The sequence below is a fragment of the Maniola hyperantus genome, chromosome 12, assembly GCF_902806685.2.
Source record: "Maniola hyperantus chromosome 12, iAphHyp1.2, whole genome shotgun sequence".
In the NCBI taxonomy this organism is placed as follows: domain Eukaryota; kingdom Metazoa; phylum Arthropoda; class Insecta; order Lepidoptera; family Nymphalidae; genus Maniola; species Maniola hyperantus.
In genome coordinates this window covers 5,950,732-5,975,882 of record NC_048547.1, presented here as the reverse complement: position 1 = coordinate 5,975,882, position 25,151 = coordinate 5,950,732, and the positions used below count along the sequence as shown (strand labels likewise).

The 25,151-nt window shown below is 36.4% G+C and overlaps 3 protein-coding genes across 6 annotated transcripts in view; 2 read left to right on the top strand and 1 right to left on the bottom strand.

The window, feature by feature from the left end:
* The first annotated feature begins 303 nt into the window (after positions 1 to 303).
* Orc2 (origin recognition complex subunit 2) lies at positions 304 to 12,137 on the top strand. Its single transcript, XM_034974000.2, has 9 exons — positions 304 to 418; positions 1,044 to 1,214; positions 2,351 to 2,554; positions 3,502 to 3,590; positions 4,843 to 5,010; positions 5,792 to 6,143; positions 6,688 to 6,870; positions 7,350 to 7,583; positions 8,237 to 12,137. Exons 1-9 carry the CDS (start codon positions 394 to 396, stop codon positions 8,440 to 8,442), a joined length of 1,632 nt encoding a protein of 543 aa, XP_034829891.1. The 5' UTR covers positions 304 to 393; the 3' UTR covers positions 8,443 to 12,137.
* A 392-nt stretch (positions 12,138 to 12,529) lies between these two features.
* On the bottom strand, positions 12,530 to 21,716 carry Mapmodulin (acidic leucine-rich nuclear phosphoprotein 32 mapmodulin). 2 transcript variants are annotated; one of them, XM_034973777.2, is made up of 6 exons: positions 21,513 to 21,712; positions 19,388 to 19,764; positions 17,792 to 17,880; positions 16,203 to 16,274; positions 15,534 to 15,647; positions 12,530 to 14,968 (listed from the first exon to the last, which is right to left on the bottom strand). In XM_034973777.2, the coding sequence occupies exons 1-6, from the start codon at positions 21,558 to 21,560 to the stop codon at positions 14,892 to 14,894; spliced, it is 777 nt and encodes a 258-aa protein (XP_034829668.1). In that variant the 5' UTR covers positions 21,561 to 21,712; the 3' UTR covers positions 12,530 to 14,891. The 2 variants fall into 2 exon arrangements, with proteins under 2 accessions (XP_034829668.1, XP_069358228.1); XM_069502127.1 differs by lacking the exons at positions 12,530 to 14,968; positions 15,534 to 15,647; positions 16,203 to 16,274 and adding an exon at positions 16,771 to 16,949 and having other exon boundaries at positions 21,513 to 21,716.
* LOC117987010 (uncharacterized) overlaps positions 20,228 to 25,151 on the top strand; it is a 124,773-nt gene continuing 119,849 nt past the window's right edge. The window contains exon 1 of one of the 3 annotated variants that reach the window (XM_069502126.1): positions 20,228 to 20,636. The gene's annotated coding sequence lies outside the window, so the exon portion shown is untranslated. Of the gene's footprint in view, positions 20,637 to 24,635; positions 25,130 to 25,151 lie in introns of those variants that run through there. The other 2 variants (XM_069502125.1, XM_069502124.1) reach the window with 2 other exon arrangements.

The window sequence follows — 25,151 nt, the reverse complement described above, 5'->3', positions numbered from 1 at the left end:
TTTAACTATATCCATGCAAAATAATCACGTCGATCCGTTGCACCCAAATGTACTCTGTGGTTGCACCCCTCGCGACTCTCCAAGTCTCTAAGTAAAGGCAAAACAAACCTTGGCAAAATTCATAATACAATGCAAAATTGACATTGTCATGCTCTGTGATGATTGTCACTGTCACTTGTCACGCGATAGGCTCAAAAAGACTAGAACCCAGAGCCATAAAACCTGTTAAGAGAATTAAAAAAAAACTTGTCAGTTGTTTGTTGTCTTTTATTTCTGGTCGGTGTTTGTTGTCACCGGTGGTTGTTTTATTTCTGGTCGGTGGTCACGCCAATTTTTGGCGCATTTTAGCGGTGGGTTACTGTGAATAGCTAATAAAAACAAATTAATTAAATAATGGATTATCTTGGTGATGATTTAGGTTAGTACTTAGTAGGTAGTTTGTTTTATAGAAATCCTAATATTTTATTAATTAGCCTTTATTTTTAGTCGGGCATAATTCTGATATCCGATTTTTCATCAGTTTCTTTAGGTTTAATTCGTTTTTACTTACCTATTTATAAGTACAATACTTTGAATAAAATAATACAGGCACTTAATACATAGAAAAACATAACTATATACTTGTATAATATTATTATATAGGTACTTAATGAAAAAAACACTTGAATATTATATTGTTAATTAGGTTCAATATAAGTACCTACACCAAGTAGGTAATTTATAAGTCTATGAGTACACCATACCTTTTGTTAAATTTGAGCATTTAAAACATCAAAGCAAATTTTAAAAAAATCATCCGAGACTAGTATCAGTAATTGTACTCACATCCCGGTTAGGAAAGCAGATAATTCTAAGAAGAGCTGGCAAAAAACTAAGCAATGCCTTTCTCAAATCATGAAAAATTAAATATCATTAATGTTACAATCCATTATACCATCTTGTGAGCAACTAAAAGGTCAGCCGGTCGGTTCCATGCAATTTTGTCAATTGATTAAATGAATTGATCGATTGTTTCTAAACTAAAAATTACATAACTTTTACAGATAAGAAAAAGAATGATCCTGCATTAACACCCAGAAGAGCTACTAGAAACAGGAATAAGCCAAAGAAGTTTGAGGAGTTTTTAGACATCTCACCAGTTAAAAGAAAGACATATAATCTTGAAAGTTCAGATGAGGAGTTCGATGATGAAAATGCAACACCAAAACCAAAAGGTCCTATCACTACCCATATTATAAATGCGAAAGTGTGTTTTTTTGTTGTTTTATTGGTTTGTTCTTCAGTCACGCTGCAACGGAGCAACGAATCGATGTGATTTTTTGCATGGGTATAGTTAAAGACCAGGAGAGAGTGACAAAGGCTACTTTTTATCCTGGAAAATCAAAGAGTACCCATGGGATTTTTAAAAATCTAAATCCACGCGGATGAAGTCGAGGGCATCAGCTAGTATTATATAAGTGTTAATGGTGACATTAACACTACACAATATTTTAACCAAATAAAAATAAAAAAAAATTATGCAGTATGTCTGGGTTCACAAAAACTGCAGTCAAACGAAATTGTGAAATATTCAATATAATTTTTTTAAAAATTTACTTACCTAGCTCCTAGCTATGATTTTAAGAGTGGTAAGTGAGAATGAAGCAGGCTAACTTAAAAAGGATATGGCAGTTTAATAAGTCATACACTTTTTGTTTCCAGTCAGCATCATTTCGTAATATTAAATTAAGCGGTGATAGCCTAGTGGTTAAGAGGTCCCCTTCTTTTCGGGAGGTTGGGTGTTCAATCCCGGGCATGCACTTCTAACTTTCCAGAGTTATGTGCCTTTTTAAAAACAAATCTCACTTGTTTTAATAGTGAAGTAAAAGATCGTGAGGAAACCATGCAGGTTTATACACCATAAGGTTATGCATGCCTAAGACTTCATGTTCTCAAAGGTGTGTGAAGTATGCCAATTAGCATCAGGCCAGCGTGGCAGACTATGGCCTACACCCTTTTCACTTTGAGAGAGACTGAGACATAATGATCATGATGAAATCACTTGGCAGCACATTTTTGTCAATAGGCTGGGAACTAGCCACTGCCAAACCCTGCCAATAGACAAAAACAGTTAGTTCTATTTCTCTGTGAACCAATTATTTTATTGGTAGCACATTTCTAATATACAAATTTGAAACTAAATTGACAGGTCTAAATCTAGTACTGTCCTTTTCCGCATGGAGCATTATGAAAGGGATAGCAATACATTTAAATCTGCCATTTTAGTTTAGAGATGTGTACAACCGATTTTGCCCCAATGAATAGTTTAAACAATTCTTGCATCTAAAAGTAACCTATTATTCCATTGCAGCCCTCTTTGATGCAAATGATGATGTGGAAGGCCAAGATATATTCAAATTTAAATCTCGTCATACAAAAAATGATCTACAGAATAAAGTTAAAGAGGCTATCAGTAATACCACTAACACGCCAAAGAAAACTCCAAAGAAATCTAATTTATTGCATAAAGGAACAGAAGCAACACCAAAACATGTTGTGAATATTATGAAGAGAAGTAAGTTTCTCATTTTATTACAGTTCTTGTAATTCACAAATACGAGTGAATTTTTTTTAGGGTTCCGTACCTCAAAAGGAAAAACGGAACCCTTATAGGATCACTTTGTTGTCTGTCTGTCTGTCGGCCTGTCAAGAAACCTACAGGGTACTTCCCGTTGACCTAGAATCATGAAATTTGGCAGGTAGGGAGGTCTTATAGCAGACATTCGGGGAAAAATCTGAAAACCGTGAATTTGTGGTTACATGACACAAAAAAATTCAATTGTGGTCATGAACAAATATTGCTATTTTCAACTTTCAAAGTAAGATTACTATACCAAGTGGGATATCATATGAAAGGGCTTTGTGTACATTCTAAAACAGATTTTTATTTATTTTTAGGCACAATAATTTTTGATTTATCGTGCAAAATGTCGATAAAATACGATTGTATTACGGAACCCTCAGTGCGCGAGTCTGACTCGCACCTGGCCGGTTTTTTTTGTACCAAAAACATTTACAGTAATGAGAAAAAGAGAGCAAAAGTGGACAGGGAAGCATTTATCTTTATGGGAGATTTCTCCCAGTGACCCTTGGCAGTGCGAGAGGTTGTAAAGGGAGTAGAATAGAATAGGTACAAAAAGAAGATACTTTATACTTGTGGTTACGTCAATTAGTCAGAATCATGATATTTGGCACCTAGGTAGGTCTTATAGCACAAGTAAAAGAAAAAATCTCAAAGCCATGAATTTGTGGTTACATCACAAAAAAAAACTTAAACATGTTCGCAAAAAAAAATTTATTTACTAAATCACATACCTATACATGGCGCAGTCATTAACTTGCAGTGTTCTACATAAAAGTGTGAAGTATACAAATCTTGTACGATGGTACAGAACCCTACGTCTGCGAGTCCGACTCGCACTTGACCGGTTTTTTATAATCAATTTATGTGATCGTTATCAGGAATTATTCAAGCAGTCGAAAGTGATAGTTCTGGCAGCGATTTCTCTGGAAGCAGCAGTGACTTTGTACCAGATAAAAGTGATGAAGAGGTACGAATATATTAGTTTTTTGTCCAATGACAACTTAGCACTTAGTCCATGACTCCAATCTCACCTGGTGGTGAGTCTGCTGCAGTCTGACAGAAGCAGGTCAACCTGAAAATAGTATGGATTATCTAATTGGAGTAATTGGATCATCATGATATCAATTTGCATCCACTGTTGGACTTCTAGGTAGCGCAAAATCTTCTTTTATAACAATATTTATTTTTTATTCAGGACAAGTGAGCCCTTGACTGCAATCTCACCTGGTGGTAAGTGATGATGCAGTCTATGATGGAAGCAGGCCAACCTGGGGTATAGCAGTTTTTTATTAAACCCTCACCCCTTTGTTTTCTACACGGCATCGTACCGGAACGCTGAATCGCTTGGCGGCGGTAGGGTGGTAACTAGCCACAATCGAAGCCTTCCACCAGACCAGACCAGATAAGAAATAAAAATAAAATTCCAAACCCAGGATCTCCCACTAATAAGACAACAGCGCTTACCACTGCGTCAGGGAGGTCATCAAAATTACGCAATCAATTTTAGACTTTCTTTTACTCAAGTTTAAAAATCTTTTAAAAGTATCCTGAAGAATTACCTACTCCTGAAAAAACTATATTACACAGTTGAAGCTAAGTGAATGCCAAAAGAGTGTGGATTAAACTCTCAGCTCGCTCCACTCTCTCCAGCAATTCGTGGGACTGCTATTACTTCTATACATGGCATCATTATTGTAAATAGAATCTTTGAAAAGAGCAACCGCCGAGTTTCTTGCTTGTTCATCCCAGTAGGCAAAGTATTCTGACATTGACTTGACCTGTTTTATTTTAATTTTATTACGGTTAAGTCCCGCAAATTGCTAATGCGCGTGGCCGCCATTTTAGTGACGTCAGCACTAGACTGAAGTTTCGAGCTGATGGTATATTTTTATTTCGGCTGTCGTCAAAATGACGTCATTTCGATGTTAATGAGACATGGTTCCAGCTCAATAGCATTTTGCGGGACTTATAATATATCGTACCTATGCAATTTTCGTTGACGTTGGGGTCCCAAGGTGCTAGTATGGCGACCTCGCACCGGAAGACGCAGTGTTGGAAGACCTCCCACTAGGTGGACGGACGACATCAGACGAGTCGCAGGGAGCCGCTGGATCCAGGCGGCGCAAGACCGTGGCGTGTGGAAGTCCCTACAAGAGACCTATGTCCAGCAGTGGACGTCTATTGGTTGATAATGATGTTGATGATGATGCAATTTTCAGAGTGAGTCTTCAGCAAGTGACAGTGCTTCAGATGTTAAAGAAAAAAGCAGTCCAAATAAAACAACTAAAGCACAAGTAACCAGAAACAGAGACGACAAGTTGAGACAAAAGGACTCTGAGTATTATGTCACACCCGATAATTATTTTATTATGAATTCTACCAAAAAAGTGAGTTATTTTTGCATACTAATATTATAATTATTGTGAAAGTGTGTCTGTCTGTCTGCTAGGTTTTCACGGCCCAAAACTTTAACCGATTTTGATGAAATTTGGTACGGAGTTAGCTTACATCCCAGGGAAGGACGTAGGCTACTTTTTATCCCGGAAAATCAAAGAGTTCTAACGGGATTTTTAAAAACCTAATTCCATGCCGATGAAGTCGCAGGCATTATCTATTTGGTACACAGATAGCTTGCATCATGGAGATGGATGTCGCCTACTTTTAATCCCGACAAATCAAAGAGTTTCTACGGGATTCTTAAAAAACCGATACTTACGCGGACGTAGCAATTTGCTGAATAAAAGAAAAGACGACCTGTCCCTCTTGTATTATACCAGTCAGGTTGCGGCCATTTTACGAGACAACGCTGCCTGATATTTCTACTTTAGCAACAACTGTTGTGTAATTATGATTATTATGCCGTGGGACATTCTTAAAGGCTCATCCGTTTAAACGATTTATTTGAAATTTGGTACAGAGGTAACTTGCATCCCGGAAATTTACATAGGCAAATTTTTATCCTGGAAAATCAGAGTTCCCACGGGATTTTTGAAAACTCAAATTCACGTGGATGAAGTCGCGAGCCTTAGCTAGTCTAAATATATAAAAGGAAAAGGTGACTGACTGACTGATCTATCAACGCACAGCTCAAACTACTGGACGGATCGGGCTGAAATTTGGCAGGTAGATGTAGAAGCTAGTTTAATATATTTAGATGTCTTATTTCAGATTACTACATCAGACCATACGTTAGCAAGACTGAAAAACCTGAATCTAAATGAAAACATAAAAGAAGCCGATATCCATGTGTCTAAGGAGCATCAACAAAGCATAAAAAAACTTACAAAGTCGTATGCTCAACTATTCGATAGATGGCTATATGTATTAAGCGAAAACTTCAATGTTATCCTATACGGTATCGGCTCTAAAATACAAGTGCTTCAGAGATTCCAGGCAGAGAAACTTAAGGATATGCCATGTATAGTAGTCAATGGCTTCTTTCCCAGTCTCACTATGAAGAATGTTCTGGAAACGATTGTGGTTGATCTGTTGGATAATACACATGTTCCATCGAATATAGGTAAAGAATCGGTTTAAAATTATTTAGGTGCATATATTTAAAGAACGAAAGTGTTAAAAGAGATATTGGGGTCGATTCTCTTGTACACAATCTCTAAACTAAAATGACACGTCTAAATCTATTGCTATCGCTGTCATAATGTTGCTTGAAAGATAGTACTAGATTTAGACCAGTTAATTTAGTTTACAGATTGTGTACATGAGAATCGGCCCCAAAGTGGCTGATTATGGTCGTACATAATCTTTAAGCTTCACACGAAATTATATTTAAAAACTAGCTTATGCTCGCGACTTCGTCCGCTTGGACTACATACATTTCAAACCTCTATTTCACCCTCTTAGGGGTTGAAATTTCAAAAATCCTTTCTTAGCGGATGCCTACGTCATAATAGCTATCTGCATGCCAAATTTCAGGCCGATCCGTCCAGTAGTTAGAGCTGTGCGTTGATAGATCAGTCAGTCACTCAGTCACTTTTTCCTTTTATATATTTAGATGTTTTTGGTACAAATAAAAAATAAATTCTAATTGCAATATTTTTTTATAGGTGATGCGGTTAATTTGATAGAGGCTCAGCTGGAAGAGTGCGGCGTACACTTGTTCGTCATCGTGCACAATCTCGATGGAGTGATGCTGCGCTCTGTGAAAGCGCAGGCTATGTTCGCCAACCTGGCGCAGCTGAGGAATGTTCACTTGATTGCCACCATAGACCACATCAATGCTCCACTCTGTAAGTTTCTGTTATAAATGAGCTGGCGAACAAAATATATAGATAGATAAAAAACTTTATCGCACATAAAATTAGAAAAAAAAAACGTAAAAAATCTATAAACAATTGTATACAAAGGCGGCCTTATTGCTTAAAATCTGCACCAGGCAACCTATAGTAAGAAGAGAGACTGTGGTCCGCGACAGGATGAAAAGGCGAACAAAATATATAGAATATAGATAGATTTATTATAAGTATAGATAAAAAACTTTATTGCATACCAAATAAAAAAAACCCAAAGAAACTGTAAACAATTATATTATGCAAAGGCGGCCTTATTGCTTAAAACCTCCACCAGACATCCTTTAGATAGATGAGAGACTAGGTGTATTACTGTGAGTCTAGGTGATGACTAGGGAGGCTTGTTCTTTTATATAATACATTTATTTATTTATATATATAATACGTTTAGTTATCATTAAACGATATATAATTTTCAGTATGGGATCATTCGAAACTCAGCAAGTTCAACTTCACATGGTGGGACGTCACGACATTCTTGCCGTACGTTGAAGAGACGTCGTTCGAGAACTCTCTGCTGTCGCAACGCAGCGGCGCACTTCAGCTGGCGTCCCTCCAGAGCGTGTACCAATCGCTCACCGCCAACGCTAAAGGAATCTTCCAGATCATTATTAAATACCAACTCGAGAACCATAAGCAGTCACACTATCAAGGTATAACTAAATTATATTCTCACGACATTCTTGTCGTATGTCAAAGAGACGTCACGACATTCGTGCCGTATAAAAAAAAACAAATATTTTATTCAAAGTAAGTACATACGGAGTACACTTTTTGAATGTCATTACAAAAGTAAAATAAAAATAGAATAAATCAGTTTACAAATTTTAGCGGTGCGCTGCAGCCGAGCGACCCTGCATGTACCAATTATCGTCAACGCTAATCAAATATTCCAAATCATTGTACAATACACAACTTCAATATACAATCTGAGTGATTTGAGACTTGAGAACCATAAGCTTATACCTACTATCAAGGAATAAGTAATGCTACAGTAGCCGGCAGGAAATATTGTACATCGGCCTTTAGAAAGAAATAGCGGTTTCGTAGAGCGTCGTGTGGTTGTGGTTGAGACTGATAAAACGAAATCTAGTTCTAGGTCGATGTCCCACCACGATGTTTTCCTTCACCGTTAAAGCAAGTGATATTTTAATTACTTAAAAACGCACATAACTCCGAAAAGTTAGAGGTGCCCAGGATCGAACCCCCGACCTCCGATTAGGAGGCGGACGTCCTAACTATTCTATCCCAGCTTCAAGGAATCCTAATAAGCACGAATTAACAGTCGTCTGCTTGAACATTTCAGGTCTGCCTTTCAAGGAGTTGTACTCGGCGGCGCGCTCGCAGTTCCTGGTGAGCTCGCAGCTGGCGCTGCGCGCGCAGCTCACGGAGTTCCTGGACCACAAGCTCGTGAAGCAGAGGCGCACCGGCGACGCCGCCGACAACCTGCTCATACCCATGGACAGCGCCTTGCTGCAACACTTCCTAGACCAACTAACTACTACAGAATAATTTTAAACTATACTCTATCCGCGAAAAGAAGTTAGTATACAGCTCTCTCTCTGTAAGATAATTCCATACAAATGGCTCAGTGGGTGTTAACCATTTTGAACCACCAACCTATCACAAACGAAACTGTTTTGAATTTGTAATGTTTTTAAAAAAACATGTTTGTGATTGGTTTTGGTGTCTCAAAATGGCCACTGAGAATTTTGTCTCATATAATTTTTATATAATTAAACATCCATACTAATATTATAAATGCGAAAGTGTGTCTGTCTGTCTGCTAGCCTTTCACGGCCCAACCGTTCAACCGATTTGACGAAATTTAGTATAGAGATAGCTTGCATCCCGGGAAAGGACATAGGCTACTTTTTATCCCGAAAAGTCAAAGAGTTCCCACGGGATTCTTATAAACCGAAATCCACGCGGACGACGAAGTCGCGGGCATCTTCTAGTACAGAATATTTACATTTTGTGACTCGCCAAACTGGTGGGCCAGTGTGTGGGATTATGTAACAGAGGGAGCGTTATACTGACTTCTTTCCGCGGATAGAGTAAAGTATGGCTGTGGGTCGTGCGCGTGTTTTCGAGAGTTTGCATTTTAAATAGCAAAACTGCCGTCTTCAAGCTAAAACGTCGTTAACCAACATTTGGCCAAATTTGACTTTTTAACGCTATCTTACTTAGAATTTTTTTTTCTATCGACCAATCTAACCGGTATTTTCCTAGCTGCTGTAGTTTTTGAAATAGCAATATGAAGAACGTCGTTAAATAACTACCTGTTCATATGATAACAACACTTAAACGCATTTAACTGACATTTGCCAGTCTAAAATGTCTCAAAGCTGGTTTTTTTCTTAAATTCCTTAACTAAAATGTCTTTAAAGTCACTATACTTATTTTTAAATTAAGTTTTTCTCCAAAATTATGGTGCACTATTCCATAACTTAAATGTCTTTTAACGAAAATGCTAGACTAAAATGTCTTTAATGACACATAAACGCGTTACAGTTTAGTGATATTTTGCAAAAAAATATTGTTTCCTATCCTAAAATAACTCTATCCCGCAATACATAACTTTAATGTCTCTAACTATTCCCGCATCTCGCGAGGTTGTGACTTTCTTCTTCTTGCAATGCCGTCTCCTATCGGAGGTTGGCAATCATTAGAGCTATCTGCACCTTGGACACTGCTGCTCGGAAAAGAGATCGGGTACTCTTCCCGTACCATTGGCGTAAATTCTTTAGCCACGATGTTCTTCTACGGCCTGGTGGTAAGACTGCCGGCTGTTTTCCCCTGAATAATGAGCTGAAGGCAGTTGTATTTGCTATTTCTCATAATGTGGCTGAAATACTCCAACTTCCGCACTTTTATGGTCTTCAGGATTTCAACATCTTCACTTAGCCTCTGTAGTACAGTTGCATTTTTGATACAATGTACCCAAGAGATTCTCAACATTCTTCTGTATACCCACATTTCAAAAGCTTCTAACTTTGACTAGTGCGCCTGCGAGAGCTTTCTGTAAACGCCTTGTGGCATTCAATCAAACGTTTGCACCAATAGGCAAAATAACCAATGAGTTCAAACCCCTCACTGTACTCTGGAATGATAGCGTAGTGGGAAGAAAACAAGAGGACATAACGGACTAAGAGGACTTAATATGAAGAAAAAAGGAAAATTGTATGATTTTATGGATTTTGTAATGTCACAATTATTACAGCTGACCTAAGATAGTGCTTTTATTTTATTTATGAATACGGAGGATATTTTGAAATCCATGGTTTTTCACGGTTCACTTCTACAAACGGGCCCACAAAGGACGATGGTAACTGAAGAGAGAGTCATAAAATCCAGCTTCACAGGGGAAGTTGGAAAAAATATTATTAGGATTACGATCAATCACAAATACAATAGATACAATGAAACTATAATATACATTAATATTATGCTACTCGTAATATCTACGTACAATAATTAACCTCGGAAAACAGATACAACTCCTTAACCTGTGAACCCTACTTAGCCATGATAGTTTCCTTTAAAATTGATTATATTATATACTACTGCTGTGAATTTTTTCACGTTCCTTTATACAACCATATGGCTGATAAAGGGGGTAGACACTTGACTCTAATAAAAATTAGCACTTTAATTAAAACATCATATTTTACAACGGATCTAGAAATTGAAAAATGATGTTCCCACACCCACAGTATTTTTAAAAGACCTATTCAACGATATCTCACACTATGGGGTAGACGAGAAAAAAAAATTCACCCCCACTTTACATGTAGGAGAGCCACCCTAAAAATAATATTTATCACAATTTTATTTCACCACTTTGTCGGCGTGATTAATATTTATACCCATGCCAAATTACAGATTTCTAGCACTAATACTATAAGTTTTAACAAAATAAGAGACTACTTTCGGACTGTTCCTTTTTCAATTGTTGTAGTTAACGTTACTTTCATTGGAAAACCTCAAATTTTTATAAACAATGCTAACCTAAAACGTCGCTACAGTTCAATCATTTGCAATAAACCACATTTTAGTTTAGCAATTCTCCCCAAAAAACGCTACTGTATACAAACCATTTCTATTCTACTAGACTAAAATGTGTTTAAATTACAAAAGCCGCATTTTAAGTGTTATGTTATTGATAGTTTTAAGGATCATAACCTAACCTACAATGTCGTTAAAGTCTTTTAGAGTCATTTTACTTTAGTAATTATACAATTTTTTTAAGTTTCGTAAAACGATGAAAAAAGTAAATGCAATCCAAGCCTTAAACGTCTTAAAGGGTAATCTAACGACATTTAAGTTATGTAAATACAAGACGTTGTTAGAAAAAATGCTAGACTAAAAAGCCAAAACTGTCCTGCTTTAATTATTATTTATTCTAGAAACTTAAAAATACAGCTATTCAAAAGTGCTCTATTTGCACTACATTTTCATAGTTTCAAGTTTTGGATACGGTTATTAGTTATCAAATGGCATCATTTCTTCATAAATTCGCGCTTTTTTGATCATATCTCGAAACTTGGTTGTGGTAGTTAACGACACTTTAGCTTTAGGACGGCAGAAAAATTGTATAAAAAATTAGACTTAGTGATATTTATAGTAAGTGATATATAGATTTAAGTGCTGTGTAAATAAAAATGCTTCACCAGTGTACAGTATGTTTTAGTAATTCTACGAAAAATAAGAATGTTTCTTTTTTAGGGTTCCGTAGCCAAATGCCAAAAACGGATCCATTATAGATTCGTCATGTCTGTCTGTCTGTCCGTCCGTATGTCACAGCCACTTTTTTCCGAAACTATAAGAGCTATACTGTTGAAACTTGGTAAGTAGATGAACCGCATTAATATTTTCATAGAAATATTGTGTAAAAACCGGCCAAGTGCGTGGCGGGCCACGCGCAGTGTAGGGTTCCGTAGTCACAATCCTCGAAAAACAGATATAACTCCTTAACCTGCGAGCCCTATTTAGCCATGATAGTTTTCCTTTAAAATTGATTATATATACTACTGCTGTCAATTTTTTCACGTTTAGTATATACTACCATTTGGCTTATAGAGGGGGGGGGACTAATAAAAATTAGCACTTTAAAACATCATATTTTACAAACGGATCTAGAAATCGAAAAATGATGTTCCCACACCCACAGTATTTTTAAAAGACCTATTCAACGATACCCCCACACTATGGGATAGACGAGGAAAAAAAATTCATCCCCACTTTACATGTAGGGGAGCTACCCTAAAAAAATATTTATCAAAATTTTATTTCACCGCTTTGTCGGCGTGATTAATATTTATAACCATGCCAAATTACAGATTTCTAGCACTAATAGTCTCTGAGATTAACCGAGGACGGACGGACATGGCGAAACTATAAGGGTTCCTTGTTTACTACGGAACCCTAAAAAGCTGCCGTTTAAGAGATTCAGCAAATAACCAAACGTCAGCCCAGCGGAATCATCATAATGTAATGTTCTAAAAATCTAAAATCAAGAAATTTGACATCCGAAGGGCTGACGTCTTTCCCTTCCTTTCCTATAAAAACATGATAAAGTAAATAAAACAAATGAAATTTGGATGTAGTTTTTATTTTACAATCCCAGAAATAAAGTTTTAATAGGATTATAATATATATCAACAGACCAAGTTGTAAATTACTTAAACTTAATGACTTACATAATATAATAAAATTATTACTTAACTAAAATTCTCTTCAACATTTATCTGGCACATCACCATTATGTATCAACCAAACATTTATAAATTACATTGTTATAATAATTATTATAGTGCATTAATTACTATTTTAAAATTTAAAAATATGATAGAAAAATATTCTCGGAAATCGTCAGATGTCCTAAGAATTTAATTTAATTCAATCAAAAATCATGATAAGATTCTGGTAATTTGAACAAAACACTACGAACATCAGATTTACTAATATACATATCAGGGAAAACCTATGGCAGATTGGGCCAAAAGTTTTAACAAGACGAGGTCGAAAGGGGGATTATTTTACTCATCATTACGTTTTTACAAAAACCTTCCTTTTACCTTCGAAAAAAATCTGCTCTGGCTCTAAACTTAGTTCTTATATTTTTGTAAATATCAGTTGTTTTTTTCTCTCCACGATTTAAGTTTTTAAGTTTTTCCGGGAGACTTTATATGTACCTAGTTCTAGTTTAAAATAATTATATTCCGATTTTTACTGTTTATAACTGATGACGTGTCGACTGTCCTGAGATAAATTTTAATTTAGCATGTGCGTGCGTACAGGTCACAAAACTCACTGGATATTTTTCCCCATAGGCTGTTGAAAATTTTCAGGTCTGCTATTTAATCCCACCTATTGCCATAAGTTTTCGATGTGAGATTACAAAATTATTTAAAATTTATGAAAATTTATAAATACATACTATGTAAGATTTAGAGCATAGACTCTAATTTTAATATAAATAAATTATTTATTATGTTTTAGAAGAGCGTCATCATTATGATTTTTTTGTGTTGTACATAAAGATTACTGTTAAGTTTGTATATTAAATACAAAACAATTGACTTTATTTATTGTTTAATGGCTCTCCGAACGACTAGCCTGGTATAACAAAGTTTTAGGCTTTGTTTCCTTCAACACGATAAAATGGTATAATATTTATATTGCAAATAAAAAGAACTTCGAAAAAATTGTTAACCAAAATATGTACCTGTTACAGTCAAATTCTCATCCAAAAATACTTGTCACTAGAAGTTGGTTCAAAAGTACATAGTTTTTTGACTGAAATTCCGGCCAAAATACTCTTTGCTGGAATAAATTCACCAAATTCGTAACTTCAAGATTTGAATGTGACCCAGAACGAAACCTGAGTACCCCGATTCTACGCAGGCTTGCATGTCCTACTCCTAGTGTTGTGACACAGATTAATAGGGATACTATACATAGTTTGTGACTCTGAGACTACGAGGCCGAGTGACGCGAAGAGGGGAGGTGGCCAACGAAGCGAGTCTTCTAGCGTAACTCATCACTAGGGATGGGACGGATTACAGTGTGGAGTCAGGGGGCTCAGATTTAAAACTACTTTTAAATGATATTTTTTTTGTCAACTGTACCAATATTTTTCTGGCAAAATTATTTTTAACCAATATTTTTAGTCAAAGTAGTTTAGATTTTCGCAGTTATAAGTAGTTTTGACTGGAATTAACTGTAACATCCATCAAAGGTTTTAATTTTATATAACATTCATAATACAGAAGTGTTTGATCCGGTATGGAGCAATATGATTTAAAAAATGATCGAGTACTTATCATATTCTGTTCTTGTAGATAAACATTATGCGTTTCAGTCACTATGGCGCATAAATGGCGATGATGGCATCAGTTATCTACCTTCAAATTTCTCAATCAGTATTGGTTGTATAAAGTACACAGGCGGAATATCTCGCATAGAATTTATCATTTTAAAAACAGAATTACAAATGTATGACCGATCATCGTTCACCGTTAATATTAATAGTACTTACCACTTAAAGCTAATTTCAATAATATTGTAATTTTAAGAAATTCCGAGAGCAAATTTTACATCCAACAATCATGCACTCGCATTTCATTCGATTAGACTAAAGTAAGCATGTCAATAAAATAAAAAAAATATTATTACATAAACAATTCAATTGAAATATCAACTTTCGGACAACAAACTACAGATTTCACACAAAAAGACATCACATTAAAAATTCCAGATTATGGTGATAAGATTTAGTTCTTGTCGCGTTCATATGGACCCATGTGGTTTCGGACTCGGATATTCCCATACCGACTCGCCGCAGCGCGCCGGCTGTTGTCGGTACACTTTGCATTACTATGATCAGGTTTATTGTCCGATGCTTCGGAGCGCTGTACACTTACGAACTAGTAAGATAACTCCGCATAAGGCAACTTTCAATTCTCGTCTTCGTCCTCATGTTTTCGCTTTTTACCCCGAGTACTCTCTTCGGGCTCGCGCGCGTTCTCTCCATCTAGTGTAACAAACCGATTGTTTAGTTAATTAAACCTCTTACGTAAATTAAAAATAAAAGGTAAAATATACAGCTGAAGTAATACTAATGGACGTGGTTGCACCACTGGCTACAGCCAAAAAGTTTGGGAAAATGTGGTGTCATTTCTAAACTTACAACTATCATCCACCATCGTTCTCCCATCGCTGTCCATTCTTACGGCTGACGTCACGAGAAATAGTCTGTGTAAATTAAAATAGTCGTTCTTGAAGTTAACCGCAAGACGCGATGCAATAGCATTTGTTAGCCGTCAGTGGGGCGCGCAACGCGAGGGAGCGGAGCACACCAGCCCGCACGCCACGTCGCATCCCAAGGTCGCCATCTGCATTAGTATGAGTATTACATCCGTGCACAGCACGAACGCGTGGACTATCCCTGCGCTACTATACTCGCATCGTAGGTCAGACGCGACTATTTAACTGCCGGGAATTATACAGTACCTGTGCACAAACCCCTGTATATTTCGTCCTGTGCTCTTATTGCCTTATGCCAACTGTAACAACAAAGAAGCAAGTAAACTCGTCACCTTTAGCCTTGGTGTTGTGTTCGGCGTCAGCGTCGTTGTCGTTGTCGTCGTCGTCCTCCTCTTCCTCCTCGACGTCGCTGCCCGCGAACAGTGAGCTGGCCGAGCTCTCCTCCTCTACACCACAAACACACAATATAGCCAGAGCCGATGAAGTATCGAATAAAAATTGCGGCTTATACTTGTTATGACAAGAGAGATTGGACATATAAAAAAGTTCATGTATATTTTAGTCTTCGGCAGTCAGATAAAATAGTTAGAGGCTAATTACGATCATATAAATGTTTATAGTTGTTACGTGTCCATACTATGTTACTTTTTTACCGCAGCAGAATAATGGACAGATAGAATATCTTTACATAGTATAAAACAAAGTCGCTTTCCGCTGTCTGTATGTATGAACGCGCAGATCTTTTAAACTACGCAACGGATTTTAATGCGGTTTTCACCAATAGATAGAGTGATTTAAGAGGAAGGTTTATAGCTATAGTTTAATTCTCAAAAAATTAGAGATCCCTAGAGAAATTGAAATAATGTGAATTAGGTCGGAAAAAATCCTCTCATTTGAGAGTTTCAGAGGCAATGACACCTCAATGACACCACATTAGTATCTATATTGCACCCATGCGAAGCCGGGGCGGGTCGCTAGTGTAGGTATATGATGAAACATACCTAAATTATCACGATAAACTGCGCTCAGCGATATATCCTCGTCTTCGTCTTCCTCGTCGTCCACCTCCGAATCTGTAACAAGAAGCTATATTTATCAGATACATATTATTTAACTGTCTATCTTTATAAAAATCCACATTTTTAAACTTGCCCACATTTAAAAAAATCTATTAAAAGTAATGCCCCTGAAAAAGTATTACACAATCGAAGATAATAAATGTATAATTATAAAAGAGCGGAGCATGAATTTAACTCGCAGCTCGCTCCAGGAATACTTTCATACATAATATAATATTGTAAATAGAGAATCTTTGAAAAGAGCAACTGCCGAATTTCTAACTGGCTCTTCACGGGCATTCCGAACCAGTGGTGACGATTCAAAAATGCTTGTAAAAGTTCATTTCAATGAAATATCTTTCTATTCTATTTCTGCCAATACATATGACATCTTGATTGAATACATCCCTCCCATACCACGGTCACAAACCTGTATTAATTGGCTTTCCAGATCATACACACAAATTATGCTAATTTTTCATGTACTTTTCATGGAGAGCCTTTAAAAAGAATCTACACATAAGCATCACAATATAAAGATATGATGCTTACTTTTTAAAAGATAACCCATATGGAATAGAAGACCGTAAACTGTATACAAGGACATGAGAAGACTGGGCGATGTCTCCGGGGGCCTCTCAGACAAACTGTCATCGTCAATCACTAGAGGGCCCAAATCTATGTCCAGATCTGTAAGCCAGTATTTATACACAACTTTATAGGATGTAATTTAATGAATTTCGGTACCAGTAAGCCTCCCTCATCCATTTTTGGCACTACCAAAAATGACAACATGGTATGTATAGTGATGAAAATGTGTTGTTGATCTTGTAGTCCCTCTGTAGTCCGGTATTTGACAACTAGTCAAATCAACTTTTAATCAAACGTCAAAACGGGCGCTTAGTATAGTCCGTAAAAAATTACTCCTCACGCGTCATTTTAACTCTATTGGGTCAACTGTCACGTCAAAAGTACGGTTCACTCACGAATGTATACCAAAGATTCTTTAGTATACATTCGTGGATTAATACTTAAGTATCTTTAGTATTTCACCCAAGGGTTCACTTTTGAAAAAAGGACTAAAATCGTACTTTGACATGAAATTCGACACTATAAGTTAAAATGGCGCGTGAGGAGTTAAATACAAGCAGGTGACGTCACGATGACATATGAGGTGCCATATTGTGAGGAAAGCGCGGGATATTTAAATAATATACACTTTCTGTAGTACTTAGACATCAGTGATTAACGTAGAACAGTTTTTAAAAACCTGTCCAATACCCTGTATCTTTCATAATACTCCATAGTCCCTGCAGATAAAGATAGCACTAGATTATAGTCAATTTAGTTCAGTCCAGAATTACATAAACCACTAATTAAATTGACAGGTTTAAGTTTTACCCTTACCCTTTTCATAGAATATTATGAGAAAGCACAAATTTTAGTTGGTTGAAGAGAGTTGTGTTCAACTGAATAAGGCAACAATACAATTTGATTTGAGTGTTAAAAGTATCATTTTGCTTAAGTCTTACCTTCCTCGCTGTCATTGTTTCCATTGAGTTCCTCAACGTCTTCCTCCTCTGCGTCACTATCCTCTGCCTCTCTGTCCTCTCGGTCAAATCTAGAAAATGATGTGAATACTTTGTTTACAATTGAGTTGTGCTAAGTCTTTAGATTTTTATTAATAAAAGATTTATTCAAAACTAGATGATGCCCACGATTACATCCGCGTGGGTTTAGGTTTTTGAAAATCCCATTTGAACTCTTTTATTTTTCCGGGATAAACAGTAGACTATGTCCCAGGATGCAAGCTACCGCTATACCAAATTTTGGCAAAATCGATTTAACGTATGGCTCTTATAAGGCTAACAGACAGACAGACACACTTTCGCATTTATACTATTAGTATAGATAGGTAACGTTTTACTCTTATTGATTGTCAAAATTGTTAGATTTGTACAATGGTATAGTGGTGATGGCTTTAATTTGGAAATCTCCAAATAGATACTTCTTTTGATTCTATAACCCTTCATGGATATTCATCATCATGAGCAACCCATCGCCGGCCCACTAATGAGCATAGGTATCCTCTCAGAATGAGAAGAGCTTAAAGCGGTGATAGTGCATTTTAAGCAATTAAATATCACTTACTATAATGGTGAAGGAACATATCGTAAGGAAACTTGCACACCTGAAAATTCTCCATAAATATTCACAAAGGTGTGTGGAGTCTGCCAATCTGCACTGGGCCAGCATGGCATGGCAGAAACTATGACCTAAACACTTTTCATTCAAGAATATTGGTCTTAAGTCTTAACCAATATTTTGGCATTACATCTAATCATCATCAACCGATAGACGTCCACTGCTGGACATATGTCTCTTGTAGGGACTTCCACACGCCACAGTCCTGCGCCGCCTGAATCCAGTGGGGGGTCTTCCAATTACATCTAATATTTGAATTAAATAAAAATATGTCTACCTACTTAGTCATTCCAAGAATTTCATAGAAATAATGAGTGTTCAATAACCCTGGAGTGAAATTAATTGATTTCAGTTAAATTGAGTTTAAAGATTTGAGTCATGTGCTGAAACTGAAGTGGAACTCAAGAGATTAAAAAACCGGCCAAGTGCGAGTCAGGCTCGCGCAATGAGGGTTCCGTACTACAGTCGTATTTTTTTCGACATATTGCACGATAATTCAAAAACTATGATGCATAAAAATAAATAAAAATCTGTTTTAGAATGTACAGGTGAAGACCTTTCACATGATCTAAATTCACAGTTTTTAGATTTTTCCCCAAATGTCAGCTATAAGATCTACCTACCTTCCAAATTTCATGATTCTAGGTCGACGGGAAGTACCCCGTAGGTTTCTTGACAGACAGACAGACAGACAGAAAGACAACAAAGTGATCCTATAAGGGTTCCGTTTTTCCTTTTGAGGTACGGAACCCTAAAAATTAATAAACTATTTCATGTATGTAAGTCAGGTAATTAATTCTAGATTTTTTCAACCTTTAACTTTAATCATTTATTTAAAAGCATTTATTTGATTATTTTCCCCTGAATAAATTCAGTTTCATTCAGTCACCTTTTCGCACAATGTAAGTAAACAAAAAATTTACCCATCCAAGTACTTGACAGAAGGATGCAATGCAAAAACTTTCGCCCTGTAGTCATCAATATTAGTGACGTCATTGTTAAATAGATCTAGTACTCTCAGGTTCTCAAACTCATCCAGTGGCTGTAACATCTCCAAATCTTTTATTTTATTTCCCGACAAGTTGAGATGAGTTAGCCTCTTGCATCCTTTCAGAAAGTTGAGTCCATTAGATATCCTGTTGTCGGAGAGTTCCAGCTTCCTCAACTTGGGCAGTGTGGGGAATCCTTTAAGTGTGGTGAGACCAACATTGTTGAGACTTAGTATTTCAAGGTTGGTATACTCGTCTGTCAGCCCAACAATGTTAGTACTTCTACAGTTATCCAAGTTAAGCTCCTTGATCTGTAAAATAAAGCGAAATGAAAGTATCGCTTTTACCCTTTGGGTACGGAACCCCAAAATGCATTGAATGGTATAGCATATTATGTTTTGGAAATGGTAGCATTCCTTCAACAAAACTTATTTAAAAGTTTAATTTTATGTAAAAAGTCTTATTTTATATTTTATTATCATATTGGGGCCGATTCTATTGTACACAGTCTCTAAACTAAACTAAATGACACGTCTAAATCTATTGCTATCCCTGTCATAATGTTGCTTGCGGAAAAGGATAGCATAAGATTTAAACCTCTTAATTTAGTTTAGTTTAGAGATTGTGTACAGGAGAATCGGCCCCAGTGAACATATAAAAACTTATTTTATGTTTAGTATGTTTGTATACTCTGTACTTATCAAAATATCTTAATTTATCATTGGTGGCAGCCCTGTTTTTAGGATATCGACTGTATGCTACGTTAACAGATAAGATGATTTTGTTTAACAATAAATATTTAAAACAGTCATGATTAATATAATAGCGTATTTCTAAAGGCGTTTCGTACAAACACGACCTAAGTTAAATATTTTTATAGAAAAAGTACTGCATTTGGTTTCCTGTAAAGATTTCAAGAAAGGACACTCGACACAGCCAACAAAAACGTCAAAATGGTGCTAAGTTGTCAATGGTTCGACTAACGCAGTTTCAAAATTTCAACAAAGGGGTGTTTATAATAAGAATTTCTTCAGTTTAACATAATGGAGATGTGTAAATGCAATCGTTTTCTTATGTATTTCATATATTCGTGAATTGTAGCTGATATTGTAATGATAATTTTCGTTTCGCAATGGCGGATGACACGATTCATCGCGACGCAATAAAAATGGCCGCTGTTTTGGTAAGGCGTGCGTCAAGAAAACACAAATGAAATAACTTTTAATTTAGGGAAAATTATTAGATGCGCCAAGTGCATAAGACATTTAAAAATATTTTCCAAATTTAATGTTATCACATAAAGTAAAATTTTACAAAGTATGAGGACGGTCAGGTGAAAGGGCGCGAAATTACGCCGAGGAGGTATACATTCAATATTTAGAGCAAAATTACCTACTTTTTCATATTTTATGAAACTTTTACGTGAAACAAGTCATATTCGTAATTATACCTAGTCCTATTGCAAATAGCCCCTAACTATAGATAGGTATCTATCTAATTTTGATTAACATGAGCGGTCATGAAAATAATGTCTGGGATAACGCCGTGAATCCATTAAAATATGGAATGTATGTGATCTGTTAAGGCTCGTTTCTCAATGCTAAAAGCCTAGCTATTTGATAAATTATTCCAAATTTATAAAATAGTAAGCCCACCGATTTTGGTACACTTACGCTTCAATTTCGAAAGTTAGCTTGTGTCCTATTATACACTTAACCTCAAAAATTAAATTCAAGGAGAAAGAAATTGTATTTCTATTTGTAGAATTACAATACTTATGTTTCAAGCGGCTTATCAATATAAACTACTATGTCTGATTGCGAGCTAAAAACGTGGATACGAATGCACGTAACATCGGTAATTGCGACTTCAATAAACAATAACGCCACATCTTAAAAATTACAATATCGTTCTAGGTTAGAGGTAACCGAACACGGTATGAAATATTTGTTTATTTAAGCTAATAACTTTGATTGCAAGGCATTAGAAATATGTAACTCAGAAAATACATATCGACAAAACATTCCGATAGCTATAACGAAGTTGAAATTTTATTTACCTGCGAGGGGCTCCTTCCCCGTAATTCCAACACAACTCTCTTTTCCATCTTCTTCAAACTGAAGAATTGCACTATGAAACACTTGAAAAACCCTTTTAATTGTTCAAGGAACTCAATCACTTAGCTTGCTTGGGTTTCAAAACAGAAGGAAACTATAGGTACACATTACAGACGACTGACGTTGTACTACTGGCGCCGCCTAGCGACTACTTCAAGCAACCGGATACTACGCTGTCGTTTAGCATTTCTTATTTTTGGTAATTTTTTCATAAGATAATTTTATAACTTTAAAATAGAGTTTTAAGTTAAAGTAAAACGCTAACTTAATTAATGAAACATTTTCATAACAGATATTTCGTCGAAGTTGTAAGTTTTTGCAATAAGATGACGCAATTTGATTATACACCTTGGTTAACTTTGTCGTTAACTGGAAAAGGCGGCATTTCCGAATTTTGATACTCGGGCACCAGTCACCATATTTTAAAAGTTATAATACCAATATTATTTTTAAGGTTCCGTACCTCAAAAGGAAGAAAGGAACCCTTATAGGATCACTTCGTTGTCTGTCTGTCCGTCTGTCGTGTCTGTCAAGAAAACCTATAGGGTACTTCTCGTTGAACTAGAGTTATGAAATTTGGCAGGTAGGTAGGCCTTATAGCACAAGTAAAGTGAAAAATCCGAAAACCATGAATAATAATTAGTATTTTCAAAGTAAGATAATTATATACCTACCAAGTGGTGTATCATATGAAAGGGCTTTACCTGTACATTCTAAAACAGATTTTTATTTATTTTTAGGATTCCGTACCTCAAAAGGAAAAAAGGAACTCTTATAGGATCACTTTGTTGTCTGTTTGTCCGTCGTCTCATGATATTATGAGAAATGTGACAAAATCATTCTTTCAATGCGAGCTTATATCTATAAGAACAGACCCTTCAATAGTCTACGATGATGTAGTATCGACTTGGAGAGTGGTCATTCGAGTATGTTGGTGCTTGATGCGTCAGTGTAGAAAATAATTGTGGCTCATTATGATCTCTTCTGCAAAGGTTGATGATATAATTCCTGGTCTAGGTCGCTGCTGTATCTCTCATTTAATAGAAAAGGAGCTTTTTTTTAAAAGTTGTTATTTTATAGTAGGTACAATACCGAGAGTTATAAAAACGTCTTCTTGTTCTCATGGAATGTTCTAAAGAATGTTCTGCAAGCTTTAACTATACCTATAGAAAAAATAAAGAACATTATATTTCCACCTTATGTCGAAGTATATTCATATATTGAGCTGGAAAATTAACAATACCTAATTAGTTTTTCCTTTCGATGGCTCATGGCGACTGGAATGATTCCTGAGATATAGAGCTGTGTAAGAAATTATAACATCAAACAAAGTGATAAAATTATATGGAAATGCAGTTTCAAGATTAGTAAATGCTTTTCATAGATATTTCACAAGATTCTTCCGAAATTTCTATGCTTACTTTTGATAATACCTTGGTGCCTAATAATATTGAACTTATAAATTGTAAGGGCATATGTAACACATGTAATACCTATATGACTTCTAAAGTTTTTAGATTTTACAGATGCGGATTCAGGTCAGCAGCGTTTCAAACTGTTATAATTTTCTAGGTTAAAAGGCACTGATTTAAAAGTCCGGTACAACCGTCAACCGTACCTACAGACGACGCGATTCTTTAAATACCTCGCTTCATGTTGTAGAGGCTATCGTTAAATTTTGAAATGAAATTCTTTGTCATTGACAAAATCTGCCCGAGGACTAACAATTATGATATTTTGTACGTAATAAATATAATACAGAAATTGTTATGTAGTGAAATCTTAAAAGATTTACATAAATCTGGGAAATTAAATTATAATATTTTACCTTGGGTTCCAGTTGGTGGTAACTATTAGGTACCTATTTAATTATTAATTAAAGGGAAATTAATAAAATTGTCTGTGGTTATTGTATCTACCGCGCACCGCGGGGCGCCATTGTGGTGGTTTGTATCAAATCAATCAACATCAATATCAATATCAATACTTATAATAAAACTGTAACAGGTCAAATTCTGTACATTGAAGATATTTTGAAATTTTTTTTTCGAGGGCACTCTATAATCGATACTGAACCCAAAACTGTAATTTTTTTCATTTTTGTCTGTCTGTCTGTCTATCTGTCTGTCTGTCTGTCTGTCTGTATCACGGCCGCGCATCACGCTGAAACTACTGAATGGATTCCAATGAAACTTGGTACGATTTGAGGTCATACTATGAGGAAGAATATAGGATACTTTTTATCCCGAAATTCAGCATGGTTCCCGTAGGAGAGGTGACGAAAGTTAAAATGTATACTGAGTTGTAGTTCATTAACGCGTAGTCCGATTTCATTCATTCTTTTTTTGTTAGGTATTGTAGGTACCAAGCAACGACAACAATCCCGAAAAATCAAAGAGTTCCCACGGGATTTTAAAAAACGTAAATCCACGCGGACGAAGTCGCAGGAATCAGCTTGTACTAAAATATGCCAGAGCTCAGATATAAAGTAGGTATGCCGCCCCTGTGAAGTCTGTCTGTCTGTCTGCTAGCCTTTCAGGACCCATCCGTTTAACCGATTTTGAAGGACATAGGCTACTTTATATCCCGGACAATCAAAGATTTCCCACGGGATTCTTGAAAACTTGATTCCACGCGGACGAAGCCGCGGGCATCATCTAGTTAAAAATAAAATTTCTTCTAAGGCTAAGTATTCGAGTACCTACCTAGGTTTTCAACAGGCGTTTAGTTTAGCTTTTATTTACTGTATTCGGGATTCCACAAAAAAAAAAACACTTCTCCAGGTTTGGAGGCCCGTAGGTAGACGTGAGGCTCAGGATTTTAATTATAACACTATGTATATCAAAGTAAGTACTCAGCATAAGTTGATAAAGCCACGCTTCGGCGCCACTCTACTTCGTCAGTGAGCGTTGCGCCTAAGTTAAAGTTGCCAAAACTGTTTTGTATAGGTTAGTATATTTTCCTTAATTGTGTCGAGACAAAGCACGGCGTGGTTGAGGCTGGCTGTGAGGCAAGTTGTAAGTGGTGGTTTGCGTTGGCGGCATTTGATCAGCGTAGGCCTAGGCTGAGGGCTCAAGAAGGGAGAGGGGGTCACGGCTCAGGTGCGCACGCAGCCCCGACCCGGCCGAAACTCGGCGAGCAACAGTCTGTTCCCGTGAGCCGTCACATGCGACTCGGCCGCACCACGCCGCGATAACATGACAAGTGGTAAGCAATACTCTAAACTACCAGCTTCCGCTACGTAGTCAACACCCTCGGCCTTACACGAGAACTCTTGCCGATACCAGTGGCTACCCCGCGACCCACTTTTCAGTGATGATTTAGCTAGGCGCGCACGTATTCACAAGGGAGCGAAGTGATTTTTTATTTACCTATCTGTAAAATTCCGGTTTTACGAAATAAATGTGTACTAATGAAAATTCTTTGTAGTGTTTTAAAAAACGTGCCGCTATAATTGTTTTTCGTATGGTTGGATTTTTAATTTTAGTGTACCTAATTCAAAAGGAGAGCTAGGTTCTTGTGAATATTATGGATGTGGCGAATTATAAGAAAAGTTTTGGTAAGTTCTGCATAGCTAATTA

Coding starts and splice junctions, on each gene's coding strand:
- Orc2 (XM_034974000.2), top strand. CDS start 394: ATGGATTATCTTGGTGATGATTTAG. Junction 419..1,043: donor TTATCTTGGTGATGATTTAG/GTTAGTACTTAG, acceptor TAACTTTTACAG/ATAAGAAAAAGAATGATCCT. Junction 6,144..6,687: donor ACATGTTCCATCGAATATAG/GTAAAGAATCGG, acceptor ATTTTTTTATAG/GTGATGCGGTTAATTTGATA.
- Mapmodulin (XM_034973777.2), bottom strand. CDS start 21,560: ATGGAAAAGAGAGTTGTGTTGGAATTACGGGGAAGGAGCCCCTCGCAG. Junction 15,648..16,202: donor AGTTTATCGTGATAATTTAG/GTATGTTTCATC, acceptor TTTGTGGTGTAG/AGGAGGAGAGCTCGGCCAGC. Junction 14,969..15,533: donor ACACAACACCAAGGCTAAAG/GTGACGAGTTTA, acceptor TTGTTACACTAG/ATGGAGAGAACGCGCGCGAG.